General features: G+C 42.9%; 1 protein-coding gene across 10 annotated transcripts in view; it reads right to left on the reverse strand.

Annotated features, from left to right (window-relative positions):
• scrib (scribble planar cell polarity protein) overlaps positions 1 to 19,897 on the reverse strand; it is a 65,454-nt gene extending 45,557 nt beyond the window's left edge. For 5 of the 10 annotated variants that reach the window (XM_037079227.1, XM_037079226.1, XM_037079225.1 and 2 more), the window contains exon 1: positions 18,542 to 19,880. In XM_037079227.1, coding sequence (XP_036935122.1) covers positions 18,542 to 18,700 — 159 coding nt within the window. In that variant the 5' untranslated portion in view covers positions 18,701 to 19,880. Of the gene's footprint in view, positions 1 to 18,541 lie in introns of all 10 variants that reach the window. The other 5 variants (XM_037079234.1, XM_037079228.1, XM_037079233.1 and 2 more) reach the window with 4 other exon arrangements.
• Between the last annotated feature and the right edge of the window lie 230 nt (positions 19,898 to 20,127).

The following is a 20,127-nucleotide window of genomic DNA, read 5'->3' on the forward strand; positions in this document are numbered from 1 at the left end:
CAGCCAGGCCGGGGGATTCCTCCATTGTCCGAGAGGGCACCACAGAGAGGAGAGAGAGGGCTGGAAATGGAAGGATGAAGACTTGAAAGAGGAATGTGGCAAAGGATAACAAAAGGAAGGAATGACTAAGAAGGATAGAGAAGATGAGTGCTCAGAAGAAAAGGAAGATTGTGTGTGAGGTGGAGAGGAGAGAGCTCAGAGAAAGAGAGTGATGGTGGATTATTAATGAAGAAATGAGGGTACACAATGGATTCCCACAGTGCTCTGGACACTCTGCACCACTAATGGCGGCAGAGACTTCCACCACTGCCCAACAAATTACCTCAACAATCTAAAGACTTGCTGACCTTCTCTCTTACAGATGAATAATGTCATTTATTAATCAACACATGCAACAAATCAACAGACTCATTAATGTGGTTTAATCTGGTCCACTGTGGCTCTTTTGCAGCATAGTACAATCCTCACACTGGCTTCATCAGACTGACAATACAACCATCCACCCCCCCACACACACACACACACACACACACACACACACGACTATAAAGCTACATCCCACTTCCTCTGCCCTCACCCACCGTCTCCCACACACTCTCCAATCTAAAGCACACTGTGTTTATATGTTAGTGTTTCACGTAAGTGGCACTATCGGCCGTGACTATTCTTATCTGGCTCCAGTCCCTCAATAGGCCACACACAAAGAAGGGCGTGGTGAAGCCAGTATGACTGACAGCCAAGCTAACTCCCATCTACTTACACCTGTCCTGTTGACTTTGATCTGTGCAGAGAGAAAACACAGCCGAAAGTCAGGCCAAGCAACGTCTGAGTCTGACACCACACATCTGAAGTTTTTAAGCTGTAGGAGCTAAACCCAGCTCTAAGGAAGAGATATTGGAGGGAGATAAAACAAGTATCCAACAATAAAAACAATAACAGTTTGGTAACAAAGGGTAGAGGCTGTGCAATCGTTTGGCTGCATACTTAGCTGACATACAGTTTTAGCAGCTGCCTCTATTAAGACGATAAAACAAAGGCTCAAACAGCCTACAGTACAAGACTAATGAACCAGAAGCTGCCCTCTATTCTCAGGCCATCTTGCTAGCTGAATTACACCTGCACACTGACAAAATACAACTGCACTCGCACATGTGAAGGTGGCTGCATACTGCTTTTAAAGAAGCAGGAGAAAAACACATTAGAACAGTTAAAACGAATGTGTTACATTACTTGTTACAACAAGTAACAAGCCTTTATAACAAAAAGTAGCAAGCAGCATTTTGTCAAACTAGTTCATAATCTCTCAATGCATGCTCCATCTTGAGTTTTCAGCACATGACCCCATTTAAATTGTTTAAACAAAGCCGATCAAGTAAGGACACACTTGTATTCCTAAGGGCAACTACAAACACGCTGGCATATAAATAGTAGCTTGTAGCATGTTTTCTTTAATGAGCATGAGTCAGGACACAGTCAGTGAGGACTGGATGGAAGGTCCTAGCTGAAGGGCTTACGGCCCCGGGCTGCACATGTACACAGTTTATGTGTGTGTGTTTATGATTGTGTGTATGAGAGGGCTCTTGTATATGCTGGCGGCTTTACAGCATCCTACTTTGGATAAACATGGTGAAGATTTTTGTTGAGGAAAACAAGAACTGTTAGGGAAAAGAGGGAACCTTCAATTTAGGGACTGAAATAGTGACAATGTAGCCCATTATGAAGACTTCAAACTACAAACTGAAAATACAGAACACCAAACTATCAACACGGTTAATAAACAACCACAGTGACAACATGGGCTTTCCCCCCTTTTGCCTTCTGTGCTGATTTGACACAATGCTATTATGTTTCAGCAGTTACTGAATGAAGCCAAATGTGCCAAATGGAATGTCGAGCTTATAGATTCCTTTCTGACAGCTGTAAATATGATGTAAAATAAATAGAAAGCCTATATCACACTTGTGTCTGTTGATGTAGACCTCAGAGGGCTGAAGGGGGAAGACTGAGAGGGAACAGGTGGAAATGGCATTGTACGGCTCCTCGACTCAAACAAGGCCTCTGTGAGACATGAACATGGGATAGGGCTGCAACGAACTAGGGACGAACTTGGTAGCCTCATTTCTGTTTTGGCTTTGTTGGGCCAGTTTTTGAATAGCAACAGGCGGGACTTCCAATTGAACAATATGTAATTATTCTGTGTAATTTAGTTTATCATTAATGTAACTTGGTATTTATTTTATCTCTTCCTTTAACTTCAAAGTAGCCTATTCCGATTTTGCACCGAGAGTAAATACTGGCAGTGGTTTAAACAGTTTTCTAATGGATAAAAGCCCACTAATTTCATATATCAACAATCAACTGATAGTTGATTAAGGCAGCTAACTATCAACTGCTTAAAATTTGCATCCCTACTGAAAACAGGTATCTATATTGTCCATTAATCTGTTGATTTCTATCTCGATTAATCAATTAGTTGTCAATAAATGTGGGGAAAAAAGAAAACTGAAAAATGCCTAAATGATATCCTTAAAAGTTTTGTTGACCACAAAGTAGAGCTAATCAATTTGCTGTCAGAAGGATTAAGAAACCAAAAAAAGCATTTTAAAAATAGCTGTGTAATCCCTCCACTGTCGCACTACTGGTGGGCTAATCACCGCATTGGTTACTAAAACCATCGCAGTGGTGGAAAAGCTTGCACCGCCGGTCCTGGGACATGTGCAACAACCTAAGGAACACAAACACACAGGTGGAGGGAGAAAAGGGTGTTAGCACTGAGTCCCTGTGCAGATTTGCAATCCAAACCAAATTCAAAGCAGCAGCCTGGCTGAAAGCACTGAACTTGACCTTTTCAGAGCTCTTACACCTGCCTGCAGTTTGCTTCAGTTTCAGGTTTCATAAGGCCCATCTTCCTCCCGACTAAAACACACAACACTTAGCAAATAAAATCAATAGACTGTTATTGACAACACTATTCTACATTACAGGAAGCAGGAAACAATAAAACAACTTAAGCAGCCATGTTTTGTGTGTGTGTGTATATTCAGTGATGAACCAAAGATAATAGGACTCTGTCCAAAGAGGCTGCAGAATAATAAACACCATCACTGCCTGGAAATGTGAATAACGACTGTGCCTACAGGTGTCTGAGGAGCAATGACCACACAGTGAGCATAAAGGGTTGGACCTCAGGTTTTGTTTTTGCTGAAATATTTATGGTCAAGCAAGCACCACTGCTCCCATTCAGACTTTACTGTTTAGTTGAACTACTGGCCTGAGATTCCCCAGCTATGCTCTCACACAGCAGGAATGAATGAGTTCACAGGGACACCAGCAACTGTAGAGGAGGCCCTCCAACTCCACCACCGGATTTCATCAAATTCTCTCTTCATTCTCTTTCTGTGTTCCCACAAACATGACACAAAACCAGGAGCCCTATTGTTTATAGTCCACAGAGGCCGTTTGGCGCTTTCCTGGATGGGCCAGATCCGGTATGTGCTGCCTGTATGCATGCCAGCTCTCCGTTTGTCCCATAGTGAGGCTCTGCAGCAGGGGACAGACATGGCTACGCTCTGGCACTGGTGGACCAGTCGTTGTATATACAAGTAATTTTCTGGGTAGTTGGTATACTGTCAACACATAACATGATCAAACACGAGCAACGGAAAGAGGAGTACTACAGACTGTGTGAAGGATATGTACTGTATACACAAAGATGGTGCTGAGGTGCTTGTCAAGATAAAACACTTAACTCTGGCTTACATATCAACACTTTGAGGCAGAATAGAGGATCTGATCCGCGCTTGCTATCTCATCTATACCACTTGTGCTGTGTAGCAAATTGTCGGAAAACTGTAAAGAAAGCAAAAAAATGCTATCTAAACTCCTCTTCATGATTACTACGGGGAGGCTGTCACGTATTAAACCTTAAAAAATTTGACTGAAAGTGCCTTTGAGTGTTGTGAGTGCACTAACAGCCTCAGTACAATTGATGCTTTGTATGTGTCCAGGTTGTGGCCTCCCTCACAGGATCATGTGGCTCAGCGTCTATCATTTTCCAGCAATGGTCTCGGCATTCACCCTCTTGTAGCGGGCTTCACACAGATCTCTGCCTTTATGATTCTCTCTCAGGAATGTTTCCTGACCGTTTGAAACGGACAGGGAAAAAGACAGCCGTAGCTTCATTAGTTTTCCCTGTGCCATGTTAATATATTACCAACATTGAGAGATTTTTTTTACAACAAATAGCCTAGATTTAATTCTGCCAGGTTCTGATACATAGTGTGATCATTATTCACAGAAAATCTGTCAGAGCTTCCCTTCAAGATGCTGCTGTCTGAATGACAAAAGAGTCTGATGCCAAAAATGAAAGACAGACATAGATTTCAGTCATTACTGTCTCATGCCCAGGCTGATGGAAAGTTAGGTGAAGCTTCATAGTCCAGAAAAAAATTTCTGGAGCTTTGCATTAAAACAGTTTTATAGTAAATAACTAAAAAGATGGGAACTTGATATGAAAAAAGTTAGTTTTCCAAGTCTCCATAAGCTCAGCATCCAAAATCGACCCCTTTTTGAGACAAAATGTAGCTGCTGAGAGACTCAGTTAGAGCACACTCTGTCTGAAGTGGGTGCATGAGCTTGACCGCAGATTTAGGGTTTAAATAAGGTATTTCTTAATCTTATTGTTGTTGTTTTACATTTTAAAACAAGTACCCATCTATTTTAGTTTTTTGGGGGAATGCTGCAATACTGTTCTTCGGAGAGGCTCCAGAAATGTCTTGTTGATTATGAAACTTCACTGACTTCTTCTCCTTCTCTCAATCTCTCTGTGAAGTTTTCCTTTCATGACGAATTACCATTAGATTGCACTAAAGTGATGGATTTTGGAGCTTGAAACATGCTGTCTGAAAAAACAAAATTCTATGTTCAGTAAATCAATTGGTATAACCAGCTACCAATATCACCGCATCTACCAAAATAAGTGAAACTCAGTTAAACTAAGATTAAATTCACTGGCTATGCAAAATACACTCCAGTCAATCCAGAAGAACCAATTTTAAAATGAACCTCCTGCTGTCAAATTAACTACCGGTAAACATGACAAGAGTATAAATTTAAGTCAGACCTTCCTATAATTTCACAGCGCAATCAGGTCAGAATTAAAGTAACCCTATCATGTGACATCGACAGCTGGCCGTGAGTTGCATACACATGTGCTGACAAACATCTGTCAGTTTTGCCTGCATCCAACAAATCTGGATTACAGAAGGACTCCCACTGTTTGAGTACAAAAATTAAAAAGGTCAAAATATCCAAGTTGTAAGCTACAAAACAGCAAAATCAAATACAGATAATTTAGTTAACAGGCTGCAGCTTGTTTGCACAGTATCGTACATGTTGAACTCTGTAGTGTTAGTACAGACTGAAAGAGCAGAGAAGCAAAAACACACAAATTTCAGAAAGTGGTCCACAAGAGCAGGACAAAGTCAGCTCTATGTAGTTCACTTATCTACCCTGTGGAGAAATAACTGCTCCACTTTAGGTGTTGCTATAAAGTATCCGTGCCCGCCTGCTGTAGCTTTTTCACAGTCCAAGGACAAAGTGTAGCTTTGAGACAAGCAGTTCTGCTCTTCTTCTCTGCTTCTGTACGACGTGTTCGACTCGGGCAGAGGCCAAGGTTGTGGTGTTGCAAGTAGATTTGGAACAGCGATCGACAGGGCCTCTGTGTACACGCTGAAGGTACAGTAGGTGTGCAGTGACAGGAAAGCCCCAGCCCATCTGGTGCATCTGCCTGACAACACAAGGTAAACGCACCCCCACATCAGGCAAACTACTGGCCCTGGGAGATCCATTACCTTGGAGACAGGCATTTGTTCAATGAATCTGCCAAGGGAACAAGGAAGCAGAAACCTCCCTGGTGACGCTCGACTGACGACGAAAAGAAAACTGAGCATCGCTTGATTCAGACACGCTTACTGTCTGCTCAAAGCAGTATGTGAATGTATGCACTGTATTGTCACAAGTGGAATGATTACAGTGATGTAATCTGGCTTTATGTCTGTTAAATGTATTTAATCATTTCAGTAAACTCTGGGCCAGAAGAGTGCTCAACACTTGGCACATACGATTATCATCCATATAAGACACTGGTACCATTACCTATGATTACAAGCCAAACCCCATTAATATGTCACGGAGACAGCATAATTACAGAGTAGTCTGCACACCCCTCCCACACGACTCCAGAGAGGATCAACGTCAGGAACAACCAAAACACAAGCCCTAAGCCCACAGGCAAGCTCATGCTGATCCCCCCATGGCTGTCTGAAACATTGCTCTTCTACACACCCGACGTCATGAACCTGGTCTGTGATAGCAGGTCTAAAAATACACTATGGGGGAACCTGATGATGCACATGAAGAGAATCACACTGTACTTCTGAGCCCTGATAGCACATTTTGTACCTTTGCCAGCATGCCACGTTCATGGCAATATGAGGTGGCCGAGTCCAACCACACATGGTACATTGACACTCAATCTGCACTTGTCCTTGACCTTACTTGACATGTTCCTGTGCTCAAAAGAACTGTTAAACTGCTGAGCTGCAGCAAATGTCACACACACACGATCGCTGCTCACAGACTAACATGTGACAATACACATCCTGCAGCCTGTCCAAGCAGTCTGAAAATGTTTCCTAATAGAAGTGCTAAATGAAATAAAAGTGATTGGATGTGTGGAATCTGGTTCGGTCTTGGTTGTAGACAATAGGAAAAACATTCTGCTGAAAAGACATGAGGTACAAATGGTTAGAAATTGCAGCTGATGAAGGGACAGTCTGTTAAAATGCTATGGTGAAGAACTGTGCAGGTGTGAAAGCCAAAACGTTTAGAACACACACATAGATCATGCAAAGGTTGGTAACTACAAAAGAGGAGGAGTTGTGCACTTGAATTCCAGCATCCAAACTCTTATATAATTTGTCTTATTGAAGCTTTTCGAGTGGAAATAATTTAAAGAAAAAGAGAAAGAGAGAGGCAGAAACGTGCTTGCACACGTTTTACAATTTCCAACTTAGGGGCGAAAATTTGCATAACACAGTGGAGCAGAAGTCTATGCATGTTATTCTGGCAAACATCTGTGCTGTAAGCCCAGAAATATGGCCAACACATTGAGTAAGACACTAAAGGTATATTATGTAATGATAACACGGTTTCTCACCATATTTTTGGCATCTCTGTCCTGCAACATTTTGTTGTTAAATCTTGCTTTCTTGCTACCTAAAGTGATAACCAACAGTCTGTAGACCGTATTGCTTCCTATAGCAAAACAATTGTCTATCATTGTTGTTGTTATTATAATACACTAAGGCAGTGGTGCAACATGAAAACTTGAAGATGCTCTAAACAGATTCCACTTACCCTGTTTTCCAGTCCCTACTTCACAACTCCTTGTACTGTAAACGTCTGTCTTTCACAAACGTCTTAATTTACACAAATTAAACAAATTAAATCAAGTGAGGCAAAGGTTGTCTCTGTCCTTTTGACCTGTTAACTCCAGAACTGGCAGTGAACAAGTTGCAGCAATGTGTCTTAAAAAAAAAAAAAAAAAACACTGAGTAAAGACCTAACGCCCATTTTTTGGAAATTGTTTCAAAAAATCTGTCAAAGAGGGGGATTTTGTGTTCTTCAGATACACAAATATTGTGATGTATCGTAAAGTGATTGCTGATTGATTATCGCGTAATCGCAGTGCCTTGATACCGTTGTTAGCATGGGCAGCGTGTCATGAGCTGCTCCATGATTACTGTACTGTGCATCAGCCCAGCCCATCTGAAAGCACTTTTAGTTTTTGCCAGAACATCAATAAGACATTGCCAGTGTCTGCTAAATTAGTTCAAATTACCCAACAAGACGTGACCAAATATGATTAAATTACACATGAAGCTGACTGAGAAGTGCCATTGTGTATTCTACATTTGTTCAGCTCCTTCCCAGTATTCCCATTTGCATCTGAAGTCCCAGAAGTTCATGGGCTAGCTTAATTAGTGCACAGCTAGAATGAGCAGACACTCATATTTAACAAAGGGAGACTGAAATTAACGTCAATTAGCTTGAGAATTCAACTGAAACAAGATGTGTATCATGCATGCATGTAGCGTTTGTCTATGTGTCATGCCTGTGTGTGGGCTTCACCAACAGGAATGTGAAATGAGCAGAGTTCAAGTGTGTGTGTGAGCGCGAGTGAGAAGAGTCAGTGCAGCTTCCAGAGGGCAGGGCAAACTCCTGGAGATTCCAGGCATGCCTGCGTTTCCTCGGATGTCACGTGCTGCAGTGCAAACACAGCTATGCTGAGTTAATTACACAGAGCACACCAAGCCTGTCGCCATGTCTTGAACGTTTCAGTCGTACGCAAAACCATTATTTAGGAAAGGTTGAAGCGAGGTTGTTTAAAATGCCACTTATCACATTCAATTTTAATCAAAACAGGAGTAACATTATCCAGTATCCTTAACTCAAAAGATTTATATTTTCTGGAACCTATATGGTTTTGTAATGGAAGAAATATTATTAGAAAGTTCCCTAGAGGGAGAATGAACACAAAGAGCTGCATTGTGAATTGCTGAATTTCCTCGAGTTAAAATAACCGACCTTTTAGTCTAAACAATGCCCTAACTGTCAGCACTTGCTGAGTCAGTCATCAGATTTGACTGTTCTGTTGAGACTGTGTCAACTGGTCTAAAATGCAAAGATATCAACACAAGAAGAAGCAAAGAAAGGGTTAAGTGCTTAGACCAAAACATATTCACATGAAAAAATGAATGCCGTGTAGAAAATCAGGGCATTCTTGCTGCACTGGAGATGAATAGATATGCTTGGGGGGGGCCGACTGACAGACACGCTGATGTGCGCGCACACACGCAGCCACAGCGGACACGAACTGCTGCCATCTTCTTTCCTACGGACTTGTTAACGCTTTGTTTGTTATTCATCGCTGGCATGAGCATGACGCATACATGCGTGTGCACTGCTTTGTTGCAGATCCCTGCTGTGTTTTCTATTGACCTCTCTCATCTATTCTCTCTGCAATACACACAAACATTCAGCCATCAGCACCTCTATTAGAAACCTCAAACTGGTCATGTGGTACAACCCACACATTCAACTTGCATTACATTGTGTTTGCTCAGCAACCAATTAACCATCCATGACTGTGGATCATTGTTTAATTCTAAAAGCATAGTCCCAAATCAGAGCTATAGACGTCGTCTTCACAGGTGGCCCTGACCCACTTTCATTTTTAGGAGCAGCAACAAAATATTGGCCTGTAGACTCCCTCATGCAATTCATATCCTGCCCCAATAGTTTCTCTCTACTTTGATGCAGCTGTGTTGCTTCGGGGGGGAATAACTCCGGATTTCATTCATATCTGTCAGTTTGTGATTATAGCAGGACTGCTGGTAAATGGCCGAAATACCTTGAGCAATATTGAGATGACTAATATAACTATCACTACTTTTAATCTTTGGAGCTGTGTTTGGATATCATGCTTCAGATTTCTATCTTTGCATCAAATCACTGTGTTAAATGACGTATTATATCTGTGATTTGATATATATACGGATAAGCAAAAGTGTAGAATTGATATGCACAGAACCCAGAAGACAATATATTAAAGCAAGATGCTGACACCCTCTACTATAAAAACAACTTCTCCCTTTCTATCTTTAAAAGGACATTACACTTAACATCATGTGAAGTAAGGGTGCTGAGATTTGTTATCAAGACAAGTACAACAGCTGAATAAAACCCTTGGATATTAAATGAGTGTCGGTGGAGTTAACATGTGGACTAAAGCAACCCGATAAGACCATGGTTACTAGAGACACTGCAGCTGAAGATATACCTTCAGTAGAATCCAGTGTATGCAGTAAATAGACATCATTATCAAATACAACATAGTAGTTTCCTGGCACAGAAAGAAAAAGAATTTTTTTTTCCATAAATGGTAAATCAGTGATAACTGCTAATGGTTGGCTAAATCAATAGAGTGGTCAATACAGAGGGAAGTAGACAACGTAGCAATTAGATAAGTTGTAAATTATTTTTCAGTCAATGATAACATTAGTAATGATCAGGAAGTTTGCATTTTTGTGCAGTACAACATTATTTAGGATTTAATTCAGTTTTAGAAATTACAAAGTTGAAAACCAGAGAGATGGCAGTTTTCAATGGAGTGCAAAACATTTCTGCTATTCAGAAATGCAATCCACAGTAGTTTAGAGACAATCGTCAATCAAAACTGGCTGGGCTGGGAAAAAATATTCCCCAAATGGAACCAAATGCTTGCACTCTGGAGCCCTGCAGATGACAGGCAACGAGATAGCAAGTCAAGTGAAGAGTATTCAAGTGGTGCAGACACGGCCATCGCAGCGGTAAACACTGCTGCAGTCACAAGAGTGGTACTGGACTCCTTTATCATGACTCTTGAGCTTAACATTCCTTCACGGGTTTGTGCCACATCTTGTGAGATTACAAAGAAACAAGGTGCTTTACATCACCTATCATAAACTTTATCAGTCCAAGACACTGAGTGTCTGGGTGAGTATAAGAGAGAGAAGGAGGGGCACAGAGCAGAACAGAAACTCTGCTGTGTTAGGAAGCGGGGAGGGTCAGTGGAGTAAACAACAATACAACATAAGCTGATTTTTCTCAAATCTTCTGTTTTTATGCTCTGACTTAAAGTTCCCTCAATTCCCTACAAAACAATGTCCAGAATGGAGATGGTCTCACAAAAACAGGGCATTCCACAACTCACTTGATTATTCCCACTTCCTGCTTGCAGAGACGCTCCCAACAAAAAGGAATCAACAAGAAAAACACGGGCGTCAACAACCAAGACCGGCCCAGACCTAGATGCTGACTGAATGCCTGAGTTGCCCCACAGAAAAAAAACAACCCTACGGCATTGTATGCTGCCTGTAGCAACTCTCCCACCAGGACGAGCCCAAACAGAAAGTCCCTCTGAACCAGCCACCTGTTTCAAAACACAGAGCGGCTCTGTTGTGGTAGCTGTTGAGGTGATTAAGCGGTTGCTAATTGATTAAATTCGAATCCACTTCTTCTGTTGAAGACATGTTAAAACAGCTTTTAAGTGGTAAACATGGCTTCTACTGTAAACACTAAATTGGATGGAGATAATAGAGCTGAAGGTGAGAGACGGTGAACCGTCCAGTGGTAAAGAAAGTGCACCAGGCGGAAGATTTAAGGGCTATCAGGTTTCAGTGTGATAGATAGAGGCCTTCAATGGTCGTGTGTGGCCAGCAGATAAAGGGCAGCATTTGTTTGTGGTTGGTTTTAATGCCATCCTGGGTGACCTTTTCCACCCACAGCGACATCAGCACCCTGGACAGATTAACCTCAAAGGGCCATTTGTGTGACTGAGAGTGGAGCTCCAGAGCTCCCGTATGATCCAAAGGTTCAGAAACGGCTTCCTATCCCCAAAGAAAATGTCATTGCTGAATTTAACCACTCCAAACATGACGACGGCGGTCCCTTTTTGAGTCTGTGGCCTAAATAACCAGTTGAAAGTTTACGCAAGCAGAATAAACATTTGGCACAAGATGAAGACACACTGCAATGCTAACAGGATTTGAGAAAAACAACTTCTTACTAGGCAATTACAACTGGTTGATCTGGTTTGTCTGTCTTATACAAAGTCAGAGAGCTAACAAATGTGTATGTATTTTCAGGACATATCCTGTTATGTTGTGTAGTTCTGAGTACAAAGAAGATCAGGAGTTTTGCAACTGATTTTTGTATCTAGTGTTACATACAATATTCATTCCCTTGTTTCCACTAGTAAAATCCAAACCGCAGAAGCTTCAAGTTTTTGAAAAAAGTCAAATGTATGACAAAACAGCATCAGTAATCATAGCAGTAATCATATCACAATTGCAGTTTCTCTAATGCCATCTAAATGATGCCATATGATTTGATTTTTTATTATTTTTATCATATTATAAAGGTCTATTCTACTACTTTTCTTATTGCATAAAAAATGTGATATTTCATATCAATTAACTGACATCTTTTCATTATTTCCTGGCATTTTATTAATCTAACAATTTATCTACATCACAATCTACTCTGCAGCCCTAAAATTATGTGACTTAAAACAAAGTTGATTTTGCTCAACTAAGGAGGAATTCTCTGAATTTGCAGCTCAATACCGACAGGAGAATTAAAAGTGGCCACCAACAACTTTGCCTATGAGACACTCAATGAAGTTTTGTTCTTGCTTTGCATTTTAGTTTATGAGTGAGGATTAAGGCGCACCACACCCTGGACACTGCCCTTTACGCATGAGTTTTCTAAACACTGGCTGCTGAGAGAATGGAATCAACACAAAAATACAGTGGGGCAAAAAAAGAGAAAATGCCGTCACCTTGCACATCTTGTCTGTGTGTACTTAATGCCTGTTGCTAACAGAGCTCCCATCCTATCACAGTGCTCCAGCAGGGCATGCAGCCCAGTCACAGACGCTCCCCTATCGCAAACAGCTGCCACCAGCACCACCATAGCCATCAATTATTCACTGGAGTTTGCCTCCTTGTTTACCTTTGAGGCCTTTGACCAAGGCCGGGGTGTTCAAATCACACTGCAGAGCATGACTGGATGCTTGTCACATGACAGCCAAAGCCTGTACAGGAAATGCTACTGTGCCCAAAGTCAACAGAGCAAACAGGGTGGAACTATCAACATAATAATAATAGGAGTGTGCGCTGTAGGGGGGTGTTTATCTATCTTATGTAGGCTTGCAACCAGCGATTACTGATTAATCTGCCAACTTCTACTTGTAATTGCTCATTTAGTGAGAATGCCCATCTAAAGTTCTCAAACTGGGTGCCTGAGCCTTTCAAATTGCTTGTTTTGTCTTATTAACAGTCTACCACCCGAAAGGTATTCCTTTTACAATAATATGACAAGAAACACAAGCAGAAATCTTACGTCTCTACGTTTATTTGGCATTTTGAGAAATATATTGAAAAATACAAAAAATACAAACTTAAAACTGTTATGGATCTATGGTAGAAAGGATGCATTCAGGGGCAAAAAAATGCATTTCTATACTGACCATAAAAATTAGGTCAGTGGCATATGCATGCCTTAGGGCCCAGACATGACAAACAAACATCATCAAAGAACTAGCTGCACCAACAGCAGACTGTTGCGCCACCTCACATTGCATGTTTATTGCAAAAAACTGTACTTGAACTCACCGCCAAGAATACAGCCAACAGTAAAATAGCTCGTACCTTCAAAAAGAGAAGCTGGCTATTGCCAACAGGGCAGGACACACTGCAACGACTGGGACCAAAGATGCTCACAAACAACCCTGATATTAGCCGTCGGTCTGGTGTGTCAGGGCTTCTTCAGCGAAAGTGTATTTTGTAATGTGGGCCTGCCTTTACCCAGTTAACATTGTTGCCATTTCCCAGGAGGAATGCATGATTTCTCAAAGTGAAAGGGATGGAAGGAGGGAGGGTGGGTGTGTATTTGCTGTCAGACAGAGCAAAGCAGACGATTCATCTTCACCATACAGGAGTCTCCAAGGAACCAGCTGTTAGCTCTGTGACCACTTCTCTGGCTGCTTCTTCCCCACCTGACACTGCATGTCAGCCCAGACCCTACTGTTCATGGATGGATGGATGGTCGCAACACCAGGAGTCCCAGAGGACTGTGGATCAGTGGAGCTCAGCTCCTCGATCACTTCCTCCACTGTAGTGCCGGAGCCCCGCCTTCTCCTGTTAATCCATCTCCGGAATAAAATACACCACCCCCACCACCACTACATACTCACTCTCACACACGCACACACACCTCCCATTGCCCCTCTGTCCCACCAGATTGGGGGAGGGGGGCAGGCAGGATGTGAGACCAGCTGGTCATCAGCTCAGACAAAGAAACCTGCTGAATGTGCTCTTGCATCAAAAAGAATCTCAGATCTCTCACATTGCTGTTTCTTCACAGCCTCAACAGTTCTTGTTTCACTTTTCAGGCTGTGATGCAGCCCGATCCTGTTTTTGGGGGGGGAAGGGGGATTACAAACGTTTTTCTATAAACCTCTATTCCTGTTTTTTCTCACGGATCTAGTTCTTTACAATCAGGGTGGGGGGAGGGTCAAAACAGCCTCAAATTGAGGAAATCATATAGTCTGGCTTGAGCCACAAAAACAAAACAATCACACGACAAATCATTCTTAAGTTCCATTTATACTTTCTGAACAATAGAGACTGTGGCTTCACCAGTTTGACCAAAGCAGGAAAGAAAAGTGCAGAAAAGTAAGAAAGAGCTGAGCCAGAGGAACGATGTGGTTGTACCGCAGAGAGGCCAGTGGCAGGTGTAATTTATCTTTGGGCCTAGCTTAGTTCAGCCCGTCACTGGGGAGAGACAAACCAGGGCTCTCCTGTAGAGTTAAGTGGAAACTCAGAGAGGGGAGAGGGATTGCAGAACTGCAAGGACAGTGTGAAGTGTACATGTCCTACATTTTAAAAACCAAGCTTCTCGCAGTGAACTTTTGGTCTGGCTGAATTTCTCTCACACCTTAATCAGAAATTATACAGTAGATGGGTGGAGCATCATTCATTCCCAATTAGAGTGAGCTATTTTCTGTCTTCTTTAGAAAACAAGGGCACATAAAATTAAACACATGACAATTCAAGTGTGGGTATACAATGGCAAACCAATTCACAATCTGCAACAGCTGAGTGAAGGGGCCTCATTTGGGCTTCCTCATGACCTGAAGCTGAACATGCACAGGGGACTTGAGAGAAAAGCGCTCAAGATTTTTATCGGTGCATTTATGTGCTCCAAAAGACTCGATGGCAGAAACGCAAACCCCAGAGGAAGCGCACATGGAGGCACTCTGGCGTGTATGCAGAGGGGGTCAAAACTGAGGTACTGAGGGGCATTTACACGGCCGAGCGGAGCCCCAATCTGCCCTTTAGCCACAGATCTGTTAGCGCACACACAGAGAGGGAACTGGTGACAGCTGAGGATTAAAAAGATCACATTGTCATCCTTCCTATTTATCATGCACATATACTTCCCCTTTAATGTATACAACAAAATATCTACCTGTAGAATTTTCCCTTTTCAGTCAACACCTGACCTTCAGTTAGTCGTCATCTTGAACATGTCGACGATTGCAGTTATAGAGTTCATCACAGCCCAATTATTTAATGCAACTGTTCTCATATTTCTGGCTGTGGCAGGATATATGTATTGTAACATATCAAGTGTAGCCAGGAGGTCCTATTAGGCAAGAATACTGGGAGCAACATGCTTAAAACCTGTTTTGCAAAGTCTGACGGGCACACCCACAAGGGATTTGTTCCCTATTTCAACAGTGGAAAAGCAGAGACAAGAAGTAGATATACCCAGTTGTGTGCATATGTTTGATCAGTTCCCTGCTCTTCCTCAAATAATTGGACCTCCTTTTGATTTTCAGCAGGTGTAACTGACCTACAACAAGTCTTAAAAGTGATCATTTGTGGCATGATGTGCTTGTGGGCTTAATGTACGCCAGGTCAGGGGCTTTGCAGTGCACACAAGAAACACAAAGAGCCATGACATTCGATATTAGAAGGGAGCAATCAGACTAGTGAATGGACTTCTTTGTAACCTGTCATGGGACTTGAGAATGGCTAAAAAGATAATTCCCCTCTTCCTCAACATGATCTTTGAGGCAGGGCTAGTTTGTCAAGGGGGAATAAGAAATTCAGGTTATTTTTAGTGCAAATGTCTCTGCTGAAAACACAGAACAAGTATAGGGAAACATGGAATTACAACCAGCCTATCACTTGCAGTTCTTCGACAACTGACAGAAGGTCAACAAATTTAAACAAAATGAGACATGGCTCCTTCATAGTTTAACTACATTAAAAATCACAAACTAAATACCCTTTAAAGCAAAACAAAAGAGCCAAGATTAGGTTTGTGTAATTAGAATAGCAGCAAGGCGGCATTAAGGGCTAAGTATGTATGGGCATGAGGGGAATTCCTGACCAGATGCCTACTTAACAGGTTCTCTAAACTCCTTCCATATAGAGAGTTATACTTTACACTCTATCATGTCTTATAATCACTACTTAAATAAAAGTTGAGACAAGCAGAGAAAAATGGTCATTCCAAGTGTCTTTTCTTTTAATGAAAACTGCTCTTGATGTGGCAAATGGAAACATCATTACCAGAGAGACCATAATCTAAGATTGGTGGGCAGTGCGGTGGGGGTGAGTCACAGCAAACTTAAGAAACTGTCAGGGCATCTAAATCTCCATCTGTTCACTATGTTAAACCCCTTCCAATACGATTCTAGAGACCTTTCCACCCTTAACAGTACTACACTAAAATACCTCTATGTGTCGCTATTGCTTTATAGTTCATTATTTATTCAAAACAAGTAAGCAGCCTCCTGTGTTTGAAATTAACTGAATGGCGGTATTGATTATGTCGTATCTTGATTGTTTCAAAATGTACTTGTACTGTCTCAGGACAGTTTAGCCCTCCTTCAAAACAAGTGACAGTATGTGAGGGTGTCGCCTCTGCCTATTATTCTCCATCCCTGACATGTGTTGTACATGGTGGTGTAGCCGATAAGCCTGCCACAATTCCTACACATTTTCTTGGGTTATTTTGCAGAAGCATGAACTCAAGAGCAAAAATGAACCGGGATGTTAGACTTGCATCTAAAAATAGCCAAAGACTGACAACTGCATCCAGACTCATCTCTGACTTGAATACGCTGTGACCTGGAAGGAGTGCACAAATGCATAAAGGCATTCGGACTCATACTCGTTTATGAGCTCATTATGGTAATGCCATTCATCATACAGTCAGTGAGTGCCCTTGTTCCCAACCCTGTATGGGCCTGACCTCTCACACTGCTCCCTCGCTGAAGCCCCGCTGACTCTGAGGACCAGAGAGGGCCCATATGCTTTGTGTCTGCACGCAACGCATTCACCGCGACCACACGAGACATTCTGTCACCACGCATTTATGTCTCCTGGTTGAAGCCAGCGCCACACAGAGAGACCGTGTCGGTTAGCTGTCTGCACCAGAATATTTGGGTGTATCTGTCATTTAGTATTTCAGGGGCCACGCTTCAGGTACCTTGAGAATATTTGACAGGTATGAACTATAAATGGAGGAAACACACTGTGTCTGCAGTAAGCCTCATCAGGCAAAGTAGCCCTGAAGTTTTGTGCCAAGAAAAGGCCCTAATTACACTGAAGTCAGGTTAAATATTCGGCAACTGCTCTCTGTGCGTCTTTTTAGAGTAACTCTTTGTCCATCTGTGCCAAAAGAACCAAGTTGTGTCCCAAGAGTTAACCTGCACAAGGACATCTTTTTTTAATCAAACTCCAGGAGGCTTGATCTAAAATAAGAACATGACATAAAATAACATAATTACAGACTAAAACATGAGGGATTGTTCAAAAACACAGATGCATCTATCGCTGGAAGATGAACTAAAAAGTTCCATTGTTTGATTACCAGAAGGTAACAGGCGTTCCTGTCAACACAGCCTCTGTTGACCTTGACTTGTTAACAATCATCATTACTGAATGTGCCACTTGTCCCTTTCACCACCAAGGCAAAGTCACAAAACGTAAGAGACTGACAATGTCCAACACTAACCAGTCTATTCATATGAACTCCCTGCTCAATCACCATCACAGCCAGTGCCTTGTCCCAATAATGAACAATGCCTCGAACTGAATAAAACAAGGAGAAAGTCGAGCAAGCAAGTGCTTTGTTCCACAGCTCTGGAGTGCTGCAGGGAATACAGACCAACAACAACCGTTCTCCCCTTAAAATAACTCTTTGGCCGTGCACAGAGAACTTTTGTAATGTTTCAAATAGTGGGAGTGTGGGTGGGGACAGCCTTGCAATTCATTCCACGCATGCCTTCCCACCCTGCATCCAATACAACTTGGCCACTGATGCCATTACTACAGGCAACATGTTGTGTGCCAGCTGTTTTGCTCAGGGTTAGTCAGAGAAGCCTGCACACAAAAACATCCCACCACCTTGGCCCAATCATCTTCGCACTTTACTTCCTTTTTCTAGTGTGGCAGGGTGTTTCCAAGAACACTTACAGAGTTGCACACTGATTGTTATCCACTGATATATGTGCAAAACAGATGCATGCTTGAAACTGGGGGGACTGTTTTTGCTTTCATTATCTAATGCTGTTTCAACACTGCAGGGCAGAACGACCCAACCCATTTCCAAGATGCAGGAAGGAGGGAAGTACCTGAGCAGGTGATATCATGCAAGCTATTTTTCTGCTTACGTCACCTTTGCGTTTCAAATGGGCCAATCTAACACCGACTGTGTGCAAATGTGTAGTGGTAAGGTGAATTTGGCATAGATAACCCCAGCGAAAGACCCACACAGGTGCCACTTCAGTGAGGATAATGACACACATTTCTGACTGACTCAAAGGGGATATTCTTGGGCTATGGACCCTGCATACCTTTGGTAGCTCTTTGAGTTGATTGGCATCGAGGAGAAGCTCTTCCAGGCTGCGACTGTAGCGGTACACCTCATCAGGGACTGTCTGCAAGCTGCAATGCCGCTTGTCCACCGACTCGACGTGGCGGTTGCAGCGCCACAGGGGGATACACTTCAGCATCTCCGGCCGCCGTGGGGGGATTTGGTTGCCGGTGCTACTGAAATCTCCGCATCGGAGGATGAAGGTCGGCGAGGGGAGAGCGGGTCTTTTTTTTTTTTTTGAGGGAGTGGGCTCACTCAATGTCAAATCACTTACTGTGTTCCCACGACGATCCTGAACGGGAGGCCGAAATCCACTTAGAGGCACAACAATAATCCCTTCGATCTGTTAGCGATATTCCCAGTTTCAGCTCCGACAGCGTTCAAGGGTTGTCAGGTCGGTCCTCCCGTCATCCACCCCGGAATTGCAATTAACATAAACAAAACCAAAAACTCCCACTCGGCTGTAGTGTTTCCTCACTTCTTGCACTCAGACGGAGTTAGCTTGTTTTGCTACTGCCACCATCCCTCCAAGACCGACGCTCTGCCGTGGCTAGCTGAAGATCATGCAGCCAACGACCCAGCAATGCAGATATGTTGCTCGAAGTGTCCTAGACATGAGTGTCGACTGCTAATACGACCACTCGATTCAAGTCACAGGCGAATCTCTCTCACGAAGCAGCCAACATAGCCCACGGAGCGGGTCGGCACAGATTAACCCGCGTATGACTTCGCAAGGATGTGCTCGTCCTCACCGGTTGTGTTGTTAGCAAGCTAGTTGCCGTTAGCTAACAACGGCTAGAAGCTGACTGGACGTCTTTGTGCCTAGCTGTGTTAGCTAACGCTGGTACAAGGAAAGCTACGGAAACACCTTCTCAACAGGCCAGTCGTGTGTAGTGGCAACATCCCAGAAGACGTCAAAGAAACTGCCCGGTGACTGTTGCTTCAGTACGACGTAGGTAAAACGCCAGCAGCGCGAGTAGGAGCTTCAGCAACAGCCGCGCATCCCTCCCCTTGTTGAGCCGAGGCAGGCTGGTTTGGCGTGTGGGGGGCTGGGCTCTGTTTGAGCTGGAGCAGAGGCCACACGGTGCTGGCGCCTGTGTAGCACCGGGCACACGTTACTTTACAGCTCCACCTAGCGGCCGGTACCGGGTAGCTTCAAGAGATACAGCAAAACGGGAGGCTTTCTCGAGTCTTAGATAAGGACGCTGATAAAACGATTCCGGTGATTTCACTCGGTGGCCAAGCTGCATTATGGGTAATGTAGGCAACAGGTTTCACTCTTGTAACGCAGTTGGCCCCCCTACGGACAGTTAAAGAACAAATGATCAAATCAATACAGCAGAACCAGAAATGTAGATTTTCATGTTCCATACATTCTTCTCTTTCGAAACCTGGCCCACAATGCAACTTAGTCAAAATTAGTGACGTCACTACATGCACATTATCAGATTTCGTGCAGCTTCCTTTGGAGACACAAAAGGGTTAAGACTACCTTTTCACATTTGAAAACCTCTGACCACACTTTAAGGGATTCCTTCACCCAAAGAATGTTATTAGATAATATAA

Source organism: Acanthopagrus latus, chromosome 19, assembly GCF_904848185.1.
Source record: "Acanthopagrus latus isolate v.2019 chromosome 19, fAcaLat1.1, whole genome shotgun sequence".
Lineage (NCBI taxonomy): Eukaryota > Metazoa > Chordata > Actinopteri > Spariformes > Sparidae > Acanthopagrus > Acanthopagrus latus.